Source organism: Haemorhous mexicanus, chromosome Z, assembly GCF_027477595.1.
Source record: "Haemorhous mexicanus isolate bHaeMex1 chromosome Z, bHaeMex1.pri, whole genome shotgun sequence".
Classification (NCBI taxonomy): Eukaryota; Metazoa; Chordata; class Aves; order Passeriformes; family Fringillidae; genus Haemorhous; species Haemorhous mexicanus.
In genome coordinates this window covers 32,976,066-32,996,255 of record NC_082381.1, presented here as the reverse complement: position 1 = coordinate 32,996,255, position 20,190 = coordinate 32,976,066, and the positions used below count along the sequence as shown (strand labels likewise).

The 20,190-nt window shown below is 41.7% G+C and overlaps 1 protein-coding gene across 2 annotated transcripts; it reads left to right on the top strand.

Annotated features, from left to right (window-relative positions):
- Nucleotides 1-5,674: 5,674 nt before the first annotated feature.
- LOX (lysyl oxidase) lies at nucleotides 5,675-18,707 on the top strand. Of its 2 annotated transcripts, XM_059873591.1 has the most exons (7): nucleotides 5,677-6,536; nucleotides 6,961-7,069; nucleotides 8,344-8,481; nucleotides 10,838-10,994; nucleotides 13,160-13,255; nucleotides 13,415-13,530; nucleotides 14,994-18,707. In XM_059873591.1, exons 1-7 carry the CDS (start codon nucleotides 5,810-5,812, stop codon nucleotides 14,998-15,000), a joined length of 1,350 nt encoding a protein of 449 aa, XP_059729574.1. In that variant the 5' UTR covers nucleotides 5,677-5,809; the 3' UTR covers nucleotides 15,001-18,707. The 2 variants fall into 2 exon arrangements, with proteins under 2 accessions (XP_059729576.1, XP_059729574.1); XM_059873593.1 differs by lacking the exon at nucleotides 14,994-18,707 and having other exon boundaries at nucleotides 5,675-6,536; nucleotides 13,415-13,534.
- Nucleotides 18,708-20,190: the final 1,483 nt, after the last annotated feature.

The window sequence follows — 20,190 nt, the reverse complement described above, 5'->3', positions numbered from 1 at the left end:
TTTTCCATCAGGCATTGAAGTTCCACAAATATAGTCACCTGTCTCTGTGATGGCCATGAAAATTTGGGGATGGTTATAAAGACAAATATGCTATTAAAAAAAAAAAAAATCCCATCCAGGTATTTAGGAGAGTTTTCGGTGAGATGCATAGTAAAATCATGTGCCAGAATTTCCACTGACATATTCTGTTCTTACATTATCGGGCAGTGTTCCTCTTTGTTAATGGTTTACAGGCACTCATCTCCTGCTGAAAATGGAAGGAAAATGAAAGATTTTGAAAGCTATCAATTTCTCTCCTTTCATACATAGTCTCAACCTGGTGAATGTCTTGATTCAAAACTAATTATTCTCTCAAGCCTTCCTCAGCTTAGGCTTACTAGATGGGTTTTCTTGCTTTTGTGCAAAATATGCATAAGGAAAGACTCGTTTTGGAGCACTGCCACAACAAAGATGTGTATAGAACTGTTCAGCCAGTTTGTGTTTTTCACAGTAACCTCTCCTCAGTATCCACAAGTTTCAATAAAATTAGGTGGGCAGTCCTTTAGCCTGAATGGTGGGCAGTCCTTTAGCACCTGCTCAGCTTGTGGAGACAATACTGAACTACCCAAGCAGTAAGGCACAGTTTACCCATGCATTGTCCAATCTAATCTGAATTTTATTGACCTTGTTAAATGAAGCTAACTCTAGTTCCTATCACAGGTGTTTATGCACAGATCTTTTCTTTGAGTGTCTTGGACTTCTGTTCCTTTGCATGTGCCATCAGACAACTTACATACCATTGCAATGAATACTATGTAGAGAATAGGTAGGGAAGCTTTCATTACCGATGCTCATGGTATAAGAAATGAAAAAGCTTTGGTGGATTTTTGACTTTCTGAATAAATTTCCAGCAACTGTGTATTTATCTATTTATTTCACATTTTTCAGAATCTCACTTTTATAGAAATCTTGGAAGACAGAAAGCAAATAGGAAAGTTAGAAAAAATATACAGAGATGGAACACATTATACATTCAAGAAGTGAAAGGCTTTTTGTTAATTCACTATGCTCTTTTAAAAACTACCTTCATGGTTTCAAGAAAGAAACCATGTAACTGCATCCCGTGAAACCACTCATGTTCAGCTTTAGCAACACTTCAATACTCTAGGCTTAATAATACTGCAATTAAAACCTCATCGTAAACCAGTGATTTGACAAATTCACTGATATCAGAAGGCTTTGTCTTCAGCCTTACCATGCAAGAAAAGAGCAACATCTGTCTCAGGTCCTGTAGCTGCTTTTCCTGATCAAGTTGTGAGGTCCTGAAGAGATAGACAAGCGCAATTAACTTACTTCACCTGGTGCAGGTATTTGCAATTCAGCAGTTCTCCCCATGGTGCATAAAACAAAGCAACCACAAACTGGTGTTGTAATGCAGATAGATAAACCCAAAATATTAGATAAGGGACAGGTGGCATTTTGGCTGTTAATTTTGAATCGAGGACCTTACCTGCTAATAAAATTATAATAATTTTATTTTTTCAACAAATTGACAAGTTCATTGAATCAACAAAAATCTGTTTGTCCCTTTATAAGTTCAGAGCAGAAAAAAAAAAAAAAAGTCTGAACGTTTACATTTGCATTTTACTTATGGTAGTGGAAAGCTGCCTGATTAGAGACTTCAAAATCAGACATACAAAGGGTAGCTAAATTTAACTGGAGGACTAACTTTTGTGAAAATAATAACTGTCTGCTCCAAAGACTACTGATGTCAGAAAAAGTCTATAACCCTTGTCTCTAATTAAGTTGGTTTGTTAAAAAAATCTCATTACAGACCTGAATCTGAAAGTGCTCAGTGCTCTTAGTTTAATACAGTTCACATACTGTAAAGAATACCTTTACATCTTTATCCCTATTATTAAGGGGAATTCATTAAAATTAAGAACCTTTTAATCCAATGGACTAACAAGTGACTTTCTAAGTAAAGATACCTGGACCTTCTGTAAAACATGCTTCAGAAAAATCCACAGTGTTCTGGTGTGCAACAAAATTACACAGCTTTTAATATTTGAATGCAAAAAATGGCAAGTAATAGAAAGTATTATAAGTAAGATCTACAACATAAGATAAATTTGAATAATCTAGTTGCAACTCAGTGTTTATGCAAACAGAAGAATCAGAGTAAATTCTTTTTCTATTCAAGCATAAATCAGATTAGTACACTGAATAAAAAACTTTTTCCCAGGTAGAAAAAGTTTATGGTAAAGTTTCATGTGTGTGACCCTAGCTAAGCATACCAGTTTTTGACTAAACAAGAACACAAATTATCCAACCAATAACTACAGAGCTGATATTAAAAAAAAATATTTAATGTAAGAAATAATGTGATTGATGTAAACTGACATTTAAAATTTCTTCCCCTTTTTTAAACTATCGTACTTTTTTCATACACATATCAAATAGTAAGAATAAAGGACCTTAAAATATGTGTCTTAGGACATGTATTAAGACATGCCAAATTCAAATAGCTTTGGTTCTGTTTGAGGTATTTTTGTGGTGAAGAGATTAATATTTTTCCATTTTCAAGATTTACAAATGAATTAGAAGTTTAGCAGTAGCGTACATATTAAGGTAACTCCAAATGCTACTAATGCCATTGGAGACATTTTTCCACTTGTAACATCTGAATGAGGATTGCTACAACCTTACAATTAAATGTAAATTTAAATGTAAGTTACCACCTGATACCAGGTTCTGAGACATTGCTGCCATTACTTGCTGACATCTGCTTTAATTATTGTCATTTTTTAGTGAAGGAAGATTTTATTTCTCAGTTGATATACACTGTATTTATTTCTGCAGATGGCAGAAATCAAATCCCCAGTGCAAGAAGTACCGAGGCATACCAGTCATTCCAGACAAAAAAGAAAGGGGTAAGCAAATGCTTAACTAAATTAACTGTGATCAGTATCAGAACTGGACTTTACAAAGCAGCTGTATCAATCTCATGAGAAAGTTTAATATCAGACTGCTTGACAGTTTTTTGGGCAGTCACAGTACCTGACTTGCTTATGAGTCTTTTTAAAGTACTGCAGAAATTTTCACCTCCCCACCTCGGGTCACAGAGCTTTTTGATGGTCTTTTCAGACCCATGATGTAAAAACCTGGTGTAACTGGGCAACCTGTGGGGAGGGGAAAGTAGTTGAATGGACATGGGCACCTAATGCTAAGGGAAGGACATGACTCTCTAGTGATGCTAATAATGCCTTTCAGGCATTATGAACCCTAAATTAATTAGCAAATGAAACTTGTGCTACGGAGAAAATGGCAAACAGTGTGAATAGCTGATAGATGGGTGAGAATACCAGTCTCAAATATGCTTTCTCCAATTTCATGAAAAATAGTAACTTAATCAGGCATAAGAAAAAATGGCTGGAATCCCACTGTGTGGAAACATTGTCTAATATCACACATTGGGCAACAACCTGATGTTTGTAACATTACTAAGATTTAGAGGAAGATTAAAAAGACAGAAATCTCATTCCTTCAGTGTTGCATTTTCCCTATCTTCAACCTTTCCATTTTACTCAGCTTTAGTCACTGATTGTTCCAGGCAAACCCTTAAATGGAGAATAATATTTTCAAAGCCACAATGAGAAAGATCATAGGGGATGAGCAGCCTGAAATATGATGAATAAGAGAACCCAAACCAAGCCACCTCTGCAGCAGACTGCCCAAACTAGCACAGCCCACTTGTGGAAAGGCACCAGTTACTACTGTTCTGCATGGGGGTCCTGTCCAGCAGATGCTCCCCACCATCCTGGTGCTGGCTAGCAATGCTAACAAGCACCCACCTGGCTACTGGATATGTTCTCAGGTAAGAAGACTTTACTGTCTTTGGAGCACAAGTGCCCTGTGCTCCTCGGTGTTCTGCAGACTGACCATTTTTATGGTCAGAGCTCAGCCAGCAAGCCTGGCGTGGTGAGCAGCCCCAATGACCCCCAGTCCACGGGGGGACACGCAGGGTGGCACCACTGATTTCAGGGTGGTGAAAGTACTTTAAGGATGAGCACTGCAACTAATAATTCTATAGCAGTGTAAATCAGCATTCACCCCATCCATCACAGCGACAATGCAGGACCTCACTTTGCTGTTTTTCTCTTATTAAGTGTGCACCATTTAAAGTAATAGGCAATTAAAATAAACTACAACACAACACATGACAGGAGAACTGTACAAAACCATCAAAATCCAGTCACAATATCCACCTGGCCAGTAATGTGTGACCTGTTAACCTGATCTGGGGAAGCTGGCAGAGGTCCTAGGGTGCCTTGAATCTACCTGAGTAAGGTAAAAACCTCCAGCCCAGACTGATCATCATTGGCAGGATTCACTTAAATATTCTCACCACCAAACTTCCAGTGAAGGAGAACTTTTGTGTATTCTCCTTGATTCCTTTGCAAGGATTCATAAGCAAACACTCTTGGAAAAATACACCCAAAAGAAGTTTTGGCTGAAATCCATGGACCTTAATTCATTTGCCTTACTGGGTGATTGTACTTATCAAAACACAGCCTTGATGAACTCTTGTAAAAGCAGGAAAGAAGGGAGAGGCTATCGGGCCGCAGCCTGCTCCTCTTCCCCAGCATGATTTTGGGGACACGCTACCCAAACTAGGTTTATTTGTTCTGGTGATGGGGCTAAGCCTCTCCCATGTGAAATTTCACTTTTCAATGAAAACTTACTCAGGGAGGAGCATCGCCAATATATTTCTCGTGTGACTCATATGCACAAAACCCAAAAGTCAATAGTCAAGAGTTTATTTGATGAAGGTTTTCTCCTAATTAAGAGGTCACCAAGGGGATCCGACTGTTACTCAGCGCTGAGACGAAGGTCACCAGCAGCTGCTCCAGCCCGGGGGATGTGCCGGCCAGCACATTTTCCAGAAACATGTTTCCTCTCTCGCCAGCGGCCCCTTCCCCCTCCCCGCCACCCCGTTTCTAGTCTCTCCAGCGCTGATGAGCTAATAGCATTTTTCCTTTGCATACTTTGGCGCTGCCCCACGGCATACTCTGGCAGCCTACGTGTGTCTGAGCGCGCCCGCCCGCCCGCCGCAGGCTCGGCACGGCTCGGCGCGGCTCGGGGCGCGGGGGGAGGCAGGGAGGCAGGGCAGGGCAGGCAGGGAGGCAGGCAGGGAGGCAGGCAGGGAGGGAGGATGGGGAGCCCCCGCCGCCGCGCCGGCCCGAGCCGCCCCGTTCCCCCCGAGCCGCCCCCGCGCGGGGCGGGCGGGGGGCGGCCGTGGGGGGAACTGTCAGGGCCGCACGTTTCCAGCCGCATTACGTGAACAAATGGCGGGGGTGCAGCCAGCCCAGCCAGCGGGGCTTGTGTAACTTTGCGAGCGTGCCAGCAAGTTTAAAGTCCCTGGTCTCTCCTCCTCCTCCTCCTCCTTCCCTCGCTCCAGACACCAGCGCGGGCCGGAGGACGATGAGAGGCTGATTGTTTGCTCCGGCTCCCATTCGCATCCCCTCGCCTATAAATACCGGGGAGAAGAAAAGCCGCTCTCGCCGCCTCCCCCGGGCCGGGTTTCCTTTCCGACGGCCCGACCTGCCCGATGGCACCTCCCGGGTGCTGCAGCGCCTGAGACCCCGCTGCCCGCCCGACCCTTCCAGAGGCTCAGCCCGCGCCCCTCGGCCTCCCCGCACCGCCCCCCCGCTCCATCCCGAGCAGGAAAGGCCCCCCTCGCTCTTCTCTCGCCTCCCCACCCCCCACAGCTTCCCTCCCGTTTTCGCCCGTGTCTCTCTACCCGCCGGCGCCCACGAAAGAAGAGAAGATGCGTTTCGCGCCGCCGGGGCTCCTGCTCGCCCAGCTTCACGCGTGCATCTACTGGAGCTGCCTCTGGCCCGCCGGCTGCCAGCAGCAGCCGCCGCGCCGGGATCCCCCGCCGCCCCCCGCCGCCTGGAGGCAGCGGATCCAGTGGGAGAACAACGGGCAGGTGTACAGCCTGCTCAGCCTGGGCTCCCAGTACCAGCCCCCGCGGCGCAGGCAGGCGGCGGAGGCGGCGGGCAGCCCCATCCTGCTGCTGCGGAACAACGGCACGGCGCTGCCGCGGAGAGCCGCCGCCCGCGCCGCCGCCGCGCAGCCCCCGCCGCAGCCCCAGCCCCAGCCCCAGCCCGCCGCAGGCAGCCGGGGGGGCTCCGGAGCTCGGCACTGGTTCCAGGCCGGCTACCAGGCTTCCTCCGGGGGTCGCGCCGCTGCCGCACAGCGGAGCCCAGCGGCCGCCACCTCCGCGGCCCGGAGCGCCTCCTCGGGGGCGCCGCGACCCAGCCCCGCTGGCGGCACCGGGACCGACGGCAACGGGAGCAGCGCCGGGGCCGGCAGCCTGCCGCCCCTGGGCAGCTTCAGGCCCGGCCGGGAAGATGTCATGGTAGGAGACGACCCCTACAACCCCTACAAGTACACGGACGATAACCCCTATTACAACTACTACGACACCTACGAAAGGCCCCGCCAGGGCAGCAGGTACAGACCCGGCTATGGCACCGGCTACTTCCAGTACGGTAAGAGCCCTCCTTTCCGCCCGTCCCGTCCCTCCCCCGCCGGCGGCCCCGGCCCCGGCCCCGCCGCACGATCCGCTCGCTCCGCGCACGCCGGTCCCAGCGGGATGCGCTGCCGGGGCCGCCGGCCCTGCCTGGCCCTCGCTTGGGGCAAAACCTGACCGGGCAGACGTTCGCCCTGCTCCCGGACTGCGGGCAGCCCAGTCCGCGCGTCTGGGAGAGGGGCGAGCTGCCCATAAGCCCACCGCGGGGTCCGGGCGTCGTGTTTGCGGTGGGGTGTTTGGGACAAGCCTGAGCAAAGGGGAATGCGAGGTTAGCGGGGTCCGTAGCAAAACGACGGTTCCTAACGACTGGGATGGTAGCCAAATATTTGCAAACGTGTCCTGGGTTGATCTTACTGTTATGTGGTTGGTTTGATGAACTGCAGGTCTCCCTGACTTAGTCCCGGATCCCTATTACATCCAGGCGTCCACGTATGTCCAGAGGATGTCCATGTATAACTTGAGATGTGCTGCCGAGGAGAACTGCTTAGCAAGGTACGCATTGTCCCAAGATTTTGCCCGTTTGCTGTGGGTTGCTGTGCTCCTGATTCCACCTGTGAACGCGGTGAAGAGTGAGAAGGGTGAGACTGAAGGGCTCACAGAAACACAGCCCTTTGTAACCTTCGTCCAAGTTTGTGGCAGGTGGTAGAGAGAGCAGTCCTGCCACATTAGAGAGACAAGCTGCAGATCTCCTGAAGAACCTACACACCGTGGAAAGTTGTATTACATGTTTTTATTGCCAGGCTCACTTGAACATTTCTGAATTTTGTGAAATGGAGGCACCTAGAAAACAACTTCATTCTGTTGATTTTCACCTCCCTCCTCTACTCCCACAAGATCATATGTTACTTCATTAAAAAAATCCCAAAACCCAAAGAACAAAATCCCCATTCTTAACCAGCACAATTTACTATTAAGATTATAATAAGCTAATTGTTTCTGGGCCTATGCCTTTTAACGTCTCCTAGAACTAAAATCCCTCTGAGAAGTGTTTCAGAGTCTCTTAAGGGGTTGAAATAACAGCTTTGTTATGAAGTTAGGTCTTGTCCAGTTGGCAAAGAAGGATTTTCCTGTTTTGTTTGGAAAGAAATCAACATGACTGGTTTTAACCATTTTAACTTGTTTGATACCTTATCATGCAAAACAAATTTATTATTTTACCAGCATCATAAATTTATGTTTCAGGGTCATGCCTGCTCTTCACTTGCAGAAAAAAAAAAAAAAGACACAGCAGGTTTTTTTTTTTCCTAGCTTCACAGTGAAGACTCATTGAAGTGCTGGCTATTAGTTGATTAAAATATTTCAGTATTTAAAAGAGTGTAGATAATAGCCATGTAGAATAGGAAAACACAGCCTGATTCATATACACATTAGTTTTTTGGAGTTTTTTTACAACAGAATCAAATATTTGTTATGTGATCTTGCATACACAGGGAGTTATTTTGGTGAACAGCAACTAATAAAATTATGTTTTTTGGTACCAGAATAATTTTACAGCTCAGCAGTGATCTTCTTCATAGAGGGAGTCAGTCAGTGGTCAAACTTCCGTTTATAGAATTAAAACCAGGTCTAAATTTTACTCAGTTCTTGGTCTGACACCAGGCATTTCCACACCATATGGAATTCCTCTGTGAATCTCCAGGCTTATGGAGCCTGAAAAGATCCCTGCTATCAGTTACTTCTGACACAATAAAAAGCTTTTTTTCAAAGTATTCCTTGCATGTGCTTATGGCTTTTTCCTATGTTTTCTTTGATTTGCATCATTGCAGTTCAGCTTACCGAGCGGATGTTAGAGACTATGACAATCGGGTGCTCCTGAGATTCCCCCAAAGAGTGAAAAACCAAGGCACATCGGATTTTCTGCCCAGCAGACCCCGTTACTCGTGGGAGTGGCACAGCTGTCACCAGTGAGTGAAGTGCTCAGTATGGCATCTTCTAATTATGCTTTTCACTAACAATTGTCACTTACAAGGCGACATTTTCTAAAACTAAGGAGAAGTAGAGAGAAACCATGGGGAAAATTTAACCTTTTACAATCGGATTAATTTTATGTTGTGGTAATTACTCTTTGTAGCTATTGATAATTACACTTTGCACAGACACATGAAATGAAGATGGATACAAAGGTTATCCATATGCATGAAACTCTTACAATGTGTAGATTAAATACAAATACAAGTCTGAAATGAGATTTGACAGTAGCACTTTCTCCTTTTATTTTACATATAGTCCACTTACATTTAAGTGTAATCAGTAAATAAAAGTCTCGACCATGTAAAAATAAAAAGAAACCATAAAATGTACATTTACTAGCATATTCCGTATAATAACACCTCATTTTAAACCGTGACCCATACTTCTTGAACTGTACTTAACGAGCTAGTCCTTCACAAGGAATGGTCTGATCAATTTGGAAAAGGAAAGCTACTGGGTTGACTGATCCCCTTATCAATGATATTCTACATATATATATATATATATATATATATGTGAGATGATATTTTGACATAGCAGCATTGCTCTAGAAATAATATATTTGCTGGAGGCACAGCAAGGAAATGTAGTGGAACAAGCAGGTAACACTGCAAACTTGTACCTTTTGAGAAAACTCCAAAAAAATATGCAGGAGTTTGCAGGTTTGTGCCAGTTTTTGCTACTTCTCAGCAGAAGCAGTTATAAAATACTAGAACCAATTATTCAAAATACTTACTTCCACCTTACTTTAAATACAACTCTGCTGCTACTGGGACATAAATGATATGGCACTTAATGATAAGTCACTTAATCTTTTTTTAAAAATGGTATGTAACGTGGGTTTGATCTGAAGGCCTCTGAGCCAATGGAATATTTCCCTCTAGATTCAGAGGCTTTTCATTTTATTGAATGAAAAATTAGTATCATTAGAAAAAATTCTTTCAAAAAAGATTCATATTATCAGTTTATTAATTCTTGCATGCATCAAAAAAGCTAAAACTAAATCAAACCTAACAAAAAAGCCTCCACAAATGCTTTAGTTAACCTCTATCCCTGAAAAAAAATTTCCTCCAATAACAAAAATCCCCTGACCCTCATGCTTACAAACTTGAGAAATGGATGAAATGGGTAGAGAGCAGTTGAAGTTTTCCATTTGTAGAAGAACAGTTTCTTACTGTGCCATGATAGCCCAGCTACCACTGTCCAGATGCAAAGTGTCTCTGATGTTGATTCAGTTCTTGGACAGAAAATACGTTGCCTACAAAAAAATGCAGCTCTCGTGATCATTTCCATAACAGTGAAGCAAACTCATTTGGAAATGAGCCCCAGCTGCCAGTTGCTTTGGCTAGCCATCAGACCTCAGTGTTAGTCATCATCATCATCTGTGGACCGGTTTTAGTGTTCTGGATGTGCTTGTGAGGCTCCCGTGCTGCTTTGTTCCACCCAGACATTTGAGTTTTGTTTAATTAGGCCTTTCTCATATCCCTCTTGAGCTGAAATCATTCAAAAGTAATGGCAGCCAAATGCTGCAAAGATATGGTGCTGGTAGAGAAGAAAAGTTTATTTTCCCACACTTTTGGAAAGGGTGAAATTACAAGAATAAGAGGTGTTACAACTCCACGGTAAGAGCTAGAAGTCACTTTGTGTGACTTCTAGCAAGAAAAATGCATCACTTTGCTCAAATCAAAAGCATACACGCTTCTGAAATAGAAACAGCATTAAGTACAGACTGTAAAAATAGCTGAAATTGGATGAAATCTGCATTGCCAGTACACAGGAGCTGATTTCTTTATACAGATTTTGTCTTCACCAATGTTATGAATGTGTTACATTGTCCAAGGGCCATGGAAATGTGAAACCAAATTGTTGGGGTTTTGCTAGCAAGTAGCAAACTTCCATGGAATTTATGGTATGTAAGGTAAGCATTCCTTGCAAACCTCTGGTTAAAGGCACTTATAAGATGTTCAATTCAAATACAAAGTACTTAATACTTGCTATTGTTGTTGGAAAAGAGGTGAAACAAAATTTTGGAAAAACAGTGCTGCTACGGAATCTTTCCTATAACAAATTAAAACCTATTATTTATTTATAGGATGACATGTGGTACTTGAAGATGAGAGTAATGAAAATAATTGGGTGGTCAGTAGTAGGAAAATGTACTAACATGCAAGTTTTGGGTAGTAAATAAAATTTGTCCAGATTTAATGGGATGTAGATCAAATAGGAATATGTGAACATGTTATTGATAAGATCTGATCCATCTCTAATAATGTATCTGTGGTTTGACAGACATTACCACAGCATGGATGAATTCAGCCACTATGACTTGTTGGATGCAAGCTCACACAGAAAAGTTGCTGAGGGACACAAAGCAAGTTTCTGCCTTGAAGATACTTCCTGTGATTATGGCTATTACAGGCGGTATGCATGTACAGCACACACACAGGTAGGAGCTGCTTTGGAGACAACCACGCGTTTGTGTTTGGATAACTCTTCTGTCAATCACCTGATGCCCTAATTAGCTGATGCCCTAACTAGCTTCTGGAATTCCCGATTATAGAGGCCAGGATACTAACCTGGAGACTGGTAATTCACCCACGTGCTGTTGACTGTGGGTTTCTTGTTAAAGGGCAGTGGCACTCACTAGTGTGGCACCACTGGTAACTGAGCTGTATTAAAACACACCCCAAGTTCTCGTGGCAGTGGGACTGGCCAGGCTTGCTAAGAGGCACTTAGGATAGCCCATAAAGAAGCTGTCCTCAATGTTCATCTCCCCAGACTGTGGCTGGTCCCAGAGTTTGTAGCTGGTATTTTCTCCCTTGTGGAGAGTGAAGCTGTAAAGGGCTGGATTTCTCCAACACCTGCAGCTGCTGGCTGGCAGCCTGGCACAGAAATCTCAGGGTATTTTCTGTGCCCGCAGAGCAGGAGGCTGTTAAAGAGAAGGGCACCTGTGTGGATGCTGTGGTGGGCCACGTACCAATGTAAAGCCAGGTGCCAGGGCTTGTTAGGGGAACATGGAAAATGGAACATACCATTATGATAGACCAAGGCAAGACTCCTGCCTTACATATTGCATCACCACCTCTCAGAACTGCTAAAGAACAGCTTAAAAAATCCCAACCAGCCAACCCCAGCAGAACAAGGTTGATCAGCAGTGTAGTATGGCTAAGAAGTTTCATAGACTATTCCATTTGGAAAACCAGAAGTAACACCAAAACTTGATTGGTTGTGAGTTGAAAGAGGGAATTTTTCATATTTAATGACAATAGTTGATGTTTCTGTCAGTATATGAACTGGAGACCTGTCAGGCAACAGCTTTAAAACAGAGAGGAGTGCTCTTTGGACACATGAATGAAGTATTAAATTCCTTGCCATTGGATGTTTCAGAGAGCAGTAATTTCCATGGGCTCAAGAAGAATTTACACAAAGCAACAGATATTATTAAACATGAAAATCTAATGGTACCCTGTGCCTTAAATACAGTTAAATGCCCGGAGGAAGGAATTTTCCTGACATTACATATCCCATTCCTTATGCTCTTTACTCGTTAAGAATCTGCTGCTGACCACTGCCAGAGACATGACACTGAGCTTTGCTGGATCTGTGGTTTAACTCGGTGTGGCCGTACGTACACATAAACCTGTATCCCTTATTCTGCAGCTTTTAATCTAGAAGGTAGTTATTCTGTCACAGAGAAATGACAGCTATGTTTCCCGGGCTGACGTGTCCACATTTGAATTTTAACTATAATGAATGATCTGCAATACACAGAGGCTTTGAAGAGGTTTTATAAATACCTTTTCTACTTCTGTAGACTATGACATCTAACTAAGCGACATACATATTTTACAACTGAGTATTTGTGTCACTAGAATCATGGCTGTGTCAGCATTTCCACTGGAAGCCCATATTTCAGGGGTTTGTAATTGGACTGTAAAACTTTCCTCCAGCCTCAGACTTGGCACAAACATGCAAGAGTCTGAGCTGATCACCAGCTGGGTCAAGAGGGAATTCCTGCAGGACTTGGGCTTTCTGCACTCTGTGTGCTGCCAGAACAGATCAGCTCTGCCTAGAGCAATCTGTATTGGCCACAGCTAAAGACACTATCTTTGAACCACCAATACATTCATATGTGGGATTCTTACTCATGTTCCTAACAAGAAAGATGCATCTGGAATAAAGGCTATGTTTTCAGTTCCCTCGGATTCTTGTGTCACTATTTGCCTGAAGAGAGACCATTTCCTTGCAAAGCTCAATGTGAAAATGACCCTTAACCCTATTATTCAAAGATGGCACATCCATAGCAAAAAGTTGCATCATTCCTAAGGGTAGAGAGAGGATCCAACATGGTGATCAAGTCTGCCTGTACTCATGACCTCAAAAGATATTCACTCAACATTTACAGATATAAAAGTCTATAAAAGTGGAATTGTTCTAGTTTAGACACACAAAGAAAATGCCAGCTAAAAATAAGATTAATTTTTCTAAGTTAATTTTCAAAGTGAACTGTGATAGCTGAGTGAACTTCAGTCTGAGTGTCCCTAATGTCTAGAATGTCACTGTTTGTAAAGATACATGTTTTTTCACATCCATCTTAACTTCATTCTTAAGGGTCTGAGCCCTGGCTGCTACGACACTTACAATGCTGACATAGATTGCCAGTGGATTGATATTACTGATGTAAAGCCTGGAAATTACATTCTGAAGGTAAGCGTATTGGGAATGGGGAGGTTTGGGGTTTTTTGGGAGCGTTTTTTTTTTTTTTCTCTTCTGTTTAAAGAAGCAAATCATTTGCATACAACCTCTGGCATGTAAGTTCCCAGCTGAAGCGTGGCAGCAGACAGCAGTGTGCTCTCTCCCCTCCAGGTGAGTGTGAACCCCAGCTACCTGGTGCCTGAATCCGATTACTCCAACAACATTGTCCGCTGTGACATCCGCTACACGGGCCACCATGCCTACGCCTCTGGCTGCACCATTTCACCGTAAGTGCCTCCCCACTGCTGGCTTCTCTACCACTCTACCCCACTGCCAGGATTTTGTTTTGTGGGAATTTTAAAATTTGTGGGAATTTTGCTCTTGCGCTCATGCCGTTGGAATATGTAACGCTTTCCAAAACTGCTGCTCCCGTCTGGTCTGCCAGACAACCACCTCTGGCTCACACACCTTCCTTTGCTCTTGCATTAGGACCTTTCTAGGATCATTCAGTACCCTTTTACAGCACCCCCACACAACTGAGCAGCTGCAGTGCTCTTTAAGGCATTCTGCAAAATCCCACACGTGTGTGTTACTTCGGTGCTGCTGCTGCTGCTTGCAGAGCAGCCACTCTCCCTGAAACAGTTCTTTCACACATCCTTCCTTTACAGTTTTGCTCTTTAAAAGTTTAAGCAATGCCAAAATTGTGCCTTTTTTACATTTTTTCCTCCAAAAAGGCAAATTTGTTTAATAAATGTCCTCATGGTAGATCTTCTGTACCTTAGTGTCTGTGAAACACACACAGAGAAAGCAGTCTTTTGTAACACTGAGGTAAGCAGTCCTCAGAACACTGTGTAAGTTGCTCATATGAAATACTTCTCAAGAGACTTCATTTGGATGATATAAGGAGCATTAACGTTGTATAGAGATTCCTATGAAACAAATTCCAGAGTAGTAAAGGAAAAGTAAAACATATGACCAGTGTAGTCTTCCATAACAGTATCAATGAAACAGATATTAATGATGTGACTTGCTTAGTTAGCCTGTAAAATATTCATTCCTCACTTTGCATTAGGAAATCAGTAGTTAAATGAGCCAAACTTACGTTTCATGCTTTTAACTTCTAATCTCTCCATCTTACCTCTGAAAATGTTACTGAGTACATAGAATAATAGAATAGTTAATGTCAGAAAAGCCCTTTTAGATAATGAAGTCCAGCCATCAAACTCAGACCTACACCACGCTCACCATTAAACCATATTCTCAAGTGCCATATTCATATGGCTTATGAACACTTCCAGGGATAGCAACCTCACCACTTCCCTGGGTATTCTGCTCTAATGCTTCACAACCCTTTAAGTGAAGAAGTTTCCCCTGATATTCCATCTAAACCTCCTCTTGAGGCCATTTCCTCTCATCCTGTCTCACTGGTTATGTGGGAGAAGGGACCAACCCACACCTCACCACTGCCTCCTCTTGGGGGTTTGTAGAAAGAGATAAGATCTCCCCTCCTCTTCTCCAGGCTAACACCTCATATATGTGTGTGTGTGTGTGTGTGTGTTCATCTATGTATAGATACATATATATGTATATATATGTATTATGTCTCTCTCAGGTACATATTCATGCAGGGCTAGGAAACAAAAAGTCTGTTACTGACTTGTGCTTTCAAGCTGACAAGTGGGTGTTCAGCAGTTCCTCTTTCTCTGTGTGCCTGCTCACCTGCATAAAATTATTTCTCCTCTTTCAACAGATATTGAGAAAGATGCAAGAAGTGGACGAGATGGTGACAGATGTTTTGAACTGAAGTATCATCATACAAACTTCACTAGGATGCAAACACTATAGAAAAAAAACTACAGAACATACACAGATACACCCACACAACTTATGTGACTTTGAAGCACTTCTGCTGCTTCTCAACCAAAACTTAACTGGATTTTAAGAATCTAAATTGGCATTACTTGTATTGCTATTGAAATGTGCGAAACTGGTGCTTTGTGTAGAGATATTTTAAATTTTGATAATCTAACTCATTCATAAAAACATGGGACCATTTCTTAGCTCCTTCAAATTTGGAGTTTACGTGATAGTAGATGTCAGTGGGAATATTACTGGTGAATGAGTTGAACATATTTAAAAACGTAGAAAAAAATGTACGCAAAATGAATTAAATAAAACTCAAGAGAAAGTACTTATGTCAGCTATCTCAGAAAAGATCATCTTGAAAATCAGATTAGAGTGATGATACAGTACTATTAAAAATTCTTGCTAGGACACATTGATACGAAAGAGAGAAGTATGTTCAGTTTTCAAGGAATATTAACATATAGCAGAGAAATACATATATATTATATATATCAGTTATACCCCTGCAAGAAAAGTTATGTTTACATTTTTAATACATTAGAAGTTTTTCCATTTTCTTAAGTGAAAAACAGATGGGGTTTTGAAATACACCTTTCATCTGTGAAAACGAATTAAAAAGCTTACCCACCTTTATATGTTCAAGGTGGGACTTTTAAAAAAGTTCTGCAAACTTTTTTTAATGTGGATAAAAAATACCTGTCAAGAAATGGGCTCTTGGAGATGATGAGGAGTCCCTGATGTGGTCATCTGTGAAAAACATCCAACTTGAACAGGTTAACCATCAAAATAATACAGGCAATTAACTCAGGTGGCACCACAAACAGAAGTAGGTCAGAATCTCTTACAAAGTATTTTTAGTGTGAAGAAAACCTACTACCCGCTTCCCCCTTAAGTACTGTAGTTGAGTTTAAAATGTATATCTCAGTATTCAAATAACAAAGTTGAAAATATACTATGCAGAGAGGAAGAGCAAAATTCAGTGTATTTGACATCTACTTTAGGCTGTTCAGGAACCAAACGCAACATTGTTAAGGGGAAAAACTTCCAGCCCAAATTGATTTTTGCTGAACTGCTTAACTGGTGCTGGGTGTACTACTCCTCCTCCCATCCCCAAATTATTTTGCTTTTGCAGTGCACCCTGCTGTAAGCTGCAGTAGCTGTGATTTTTGTTTTAAACTGTGAAATGACATATCACAAGGGGATCTGGCTTTTTTTTTTTTTTTTCAGAAGAATTCTGATCATGTAAAATGAAGAATCTACTTCTGGAGCAATGGGACCTAGAAATATTGATTGATGTTCATTAATTTGGTCAGCAGGTCAAAACACCTAATGAAATATTGGAAGCTCAATAAATTAAAAAAAAAAAAGGAAAAAAAATGTGCTATTCAATATAGTTAAAAACTTAAAAATCTGAGCAGTATGGAGAGGTTTTATTATCACTATTGAGAATACTTCAGGTAGTATTTGGAAATATTTTATGCGTTAGAACCCTATGGATTTATTTTGGAAGTTTGAAGAATTACCATAATATCCTTCACGGATCAGCTGTTCTTTAGTACCTTTATTTAAGTTTATTTCCACCTTAATAATAACTTGGTTACAAATTTGCACAATCAGAACTTAAAAGAAACCTGAGAACCAGCAGCCTGGTGATCACTACCCACCAGTGGGAGAGAGTGGGGAATAATACCATTTATACCTGCAAGTCCCTTTCTGTTTGCTGCGAGATCCATTTTAGCAATCTGTAACCAGTATGGGCAATGAACAGAAGCAAAATTTGGAAACTTGATTTATGAGAAGACCCTTTGTTACCTATGTCTGCAAAAACAAGGGCCTGTTTAAAGTCTAGGCTTCTGAAATCTCAGCCCAAAGAGTTCTTAGGTTTAAGAGGTGTTAAGGGATGCAAGCGCATTCACCTTTCTTTAGACTTAGGTCAAAATCGGGGTCAAAGTCCTGAGAGCAGCTTGGGCAATGGACACAAAAGCTACTGAATGGAAGCCAGGCTGTGGGCACGGGCTGCTTCCTGGGAAGAGGTGGTGTGCTCGTACCTCATGGTGCCTGAGGCTGAGCGTGGGATTTGGGAGCGCTAACTGGAGACGGAGCAGCCGCAGGAAGGGGGGTACCCCTCGGCATGACACACTCACCTGCTCACACGTCTGTGCCCAAACTACTTGCAGAGCTCCACTGAAGTCAGCAAGGAGCCAGAGGGCCTTGAGCATCTGTGCAGGTGGAAAAAGTGGGAATGGCCTCGTTTGGAAAGGTGTTGAATGCTGTAACTTTGAATATTGGGGATACTGGAGCTACGAAAATGTAGCTTTTTTTTCCGTAGCAAAATATTGTATTTGTTTTGAAATGTGTGTTAAGCGACATGACATTGGTGTACAATAGCACAAAAATTGCCTAAGACATGAACAGACAAACAAGGGATTTTAGGATTAAAAAAAATGAAGGAATGTGACTTCAGCCCTGTCTAACTATAGTAAATCACAAAGCAGTAGAAGAGTTTATTATATAGCATGTGTAGAAGTAGTTCCAACTAGGGGAGCGCCAACCAATATTTTCAGTATCTTGGCTCTGCAGATTTGACACCTTATTTTTTGCATACTGGAATATGTTTTTGGGATTATGTGCATTTCTAAGAACTGTTTTGGAAAAACTTTTTATTTTTACTGCAAATTTTATTTGGATTCCATTTTACTAGACATCGAACTTGTTCCCTTATCTTTGAAAATACGTCTTTGTATTGACATTGGTTGCAGTGGGGGCAAAACCAATTTAAATTTTGTGGGATTTCTACTATGAATTTGCTGTCTTGCAGTCTCAAATTTCTTCTGAAAAGCCAGAATGTATAAATGTGTGTGAAACAATAACCTCCCGCACTTCAAATCTTTACTTAAGAATTGCACATAAGGAACATAATGTATGTCAGGCTCATTAGAGGAAGGGTTTGTTATGTATTTTTTTTAATCCTGAAATACATTTGGTATTTGTGTATTTCTAGACCAAAGTGTAAGGAAAATGACAGACTGGTCACCAATGGAACCAAAACATTGTGTAGATGATGTTTTTATGTTAGGAAAAGTCTACTCGATTTTTTTTCTGCTCCAGCATGAATGCACATATCAAATGTACCTTCCTATTGTTATTCATGCATTGTTTGCAGTCTGCTCATTCAAAACCAGCAGGGTGGTTTTCATAAATGAGACATTGAAAGGTGGTTTATCCTGTGTCTCACATTTATGCCAAAAAGGCATTTTCATTTCCTCCAAATCCTAAAAGGTGCTGAAAGATTTTTAACTTGAATTAAAACCAAAGAGTATGTAATTGGGAGGTTTTTATTATGCAACTAAATGCTACAGATACAGTGAAATGCCACTTATTTTTGCAACTTTCTTGAAGACTTTTCATTATTTCCTTCACTTTTCTTCAAAGAGTCTTAATTTCAGTAACTTTGCATCTTTATCTGAAGAGCTCTAATTTATAATATTCAGGCACTAGCTTTGTATTCTTCACTGCACTTTCATATTCTTGTGTTACCTGCCCGTATTATGGTTGCAAGTTTATGTGAAAATGACTTGAATAAAATGTTTCAAGCGTTCTACTTGTTGAAGTATTACACTTACTGCACAGGCCAGATCCATCCCTCAGTGAGAAGGCTTCAGTTAAGGTTCTTATGTCTACACGAAAATGAAGAAAATTCTGTCTTGCCGACATGGTCTCAGAAAAAATGTGACAAGAAACAAAAAATAAAAAAAAAAAAGGCGTGATAAACTACCCCCCACACTACACAAAGGATGAACGTGTCAAGGCTTAACAGGAGGAGGCATATCGTTCATCTGGAAACACGATTTCCTTACCATATCTGTCTTGCTAAAAACAGGAACTTAAAAAGCACTTTCAGAATTTCTGCTCCAAAAAAACTAAGCTTTCACAGAAAGAAGATTTGAGCAGTACATGGTAGGAAGTCTGTGTACTCTAGAACTAGCAGATAAAACATGCAGTTACTCCAAACATTGTATCCTGTTATTTCCTCTGAGTGCAAGCCAGTGTCCTCCTGCCTCTTCAAACTGTATGCTAAACTGATGAAACAGTCTGAGTTGTGAAGCATCTCTTGTCCCTTCACTGAGGGACTACTACAAACGAGAATAGTTAAAAAGAGACTTGGGAGTCTAAATAGTTGAATACTTAAAAAGTATCTTATTGGAGACTTGTTCCAATAAGTCATCAAATACTTAAATATCAACTATTGGCACTCTTGGCTTCACGTAAATGGAAACAAAACCAATGTAACGTCTTTTAAAATTAATAAAATAAATGTAGAACTATTTCAGATATAACCCACTTTGTGTAATGTTTTGCTATTTGAAAAGTATTCCCTATCCTACTTCTTATTAGAGCTAAGAGCTTCAAACTGAGAATTTCTCCAAGTGCTATTTCTAGAGCACAGAACCTGGAGTGGATCAGCTTCTGTGCAAACACAAAAATGCAATAAAAATGGTGTATGATAACTGCAGAAAGCATATTCAAATCTATTGAAAATAAAGCATCTCCTAGTTCCCATGTACCTTCTACCCCCATTCTGTGATCTCATTTTCACATTAGACCGCCTGCCTCGTATCACAAAATGATCTAACAGCAGCAGATCTATCACCATTCACAAAGCAGCTCAACATTTTCACTCCAGAAAGTATTGATGTAACTGAATTTTCATTCAAGCACCATTTTTCCTGATCTAACAGTTCCATAAAAACTGATTAAAGAAATACTTATGCCTGTTTGGAAATCTACAAAATGGTCCCATCAATAATACACCCATTTGCTATTAAAAAAACCCCAACAATCACATTTAAACTAGCGATGACTATCTTAAAAGATACTGAAAAATCTGAGATTGATTTGTTGGTAAGCCTGAAGTGAGAAAATTGTGCACCTGAAGCAGCCTAGTAGTATCTGACAGTACATACCTGGCTAAAGACATTTCTTCTGTGGTATGGTACTGAACTGAAAAGCATGGTTCTCAACATCTTAAAATCTAATCATCACAGAAAGAAATAACTTCCCATGTCACTACAAAAATAAAT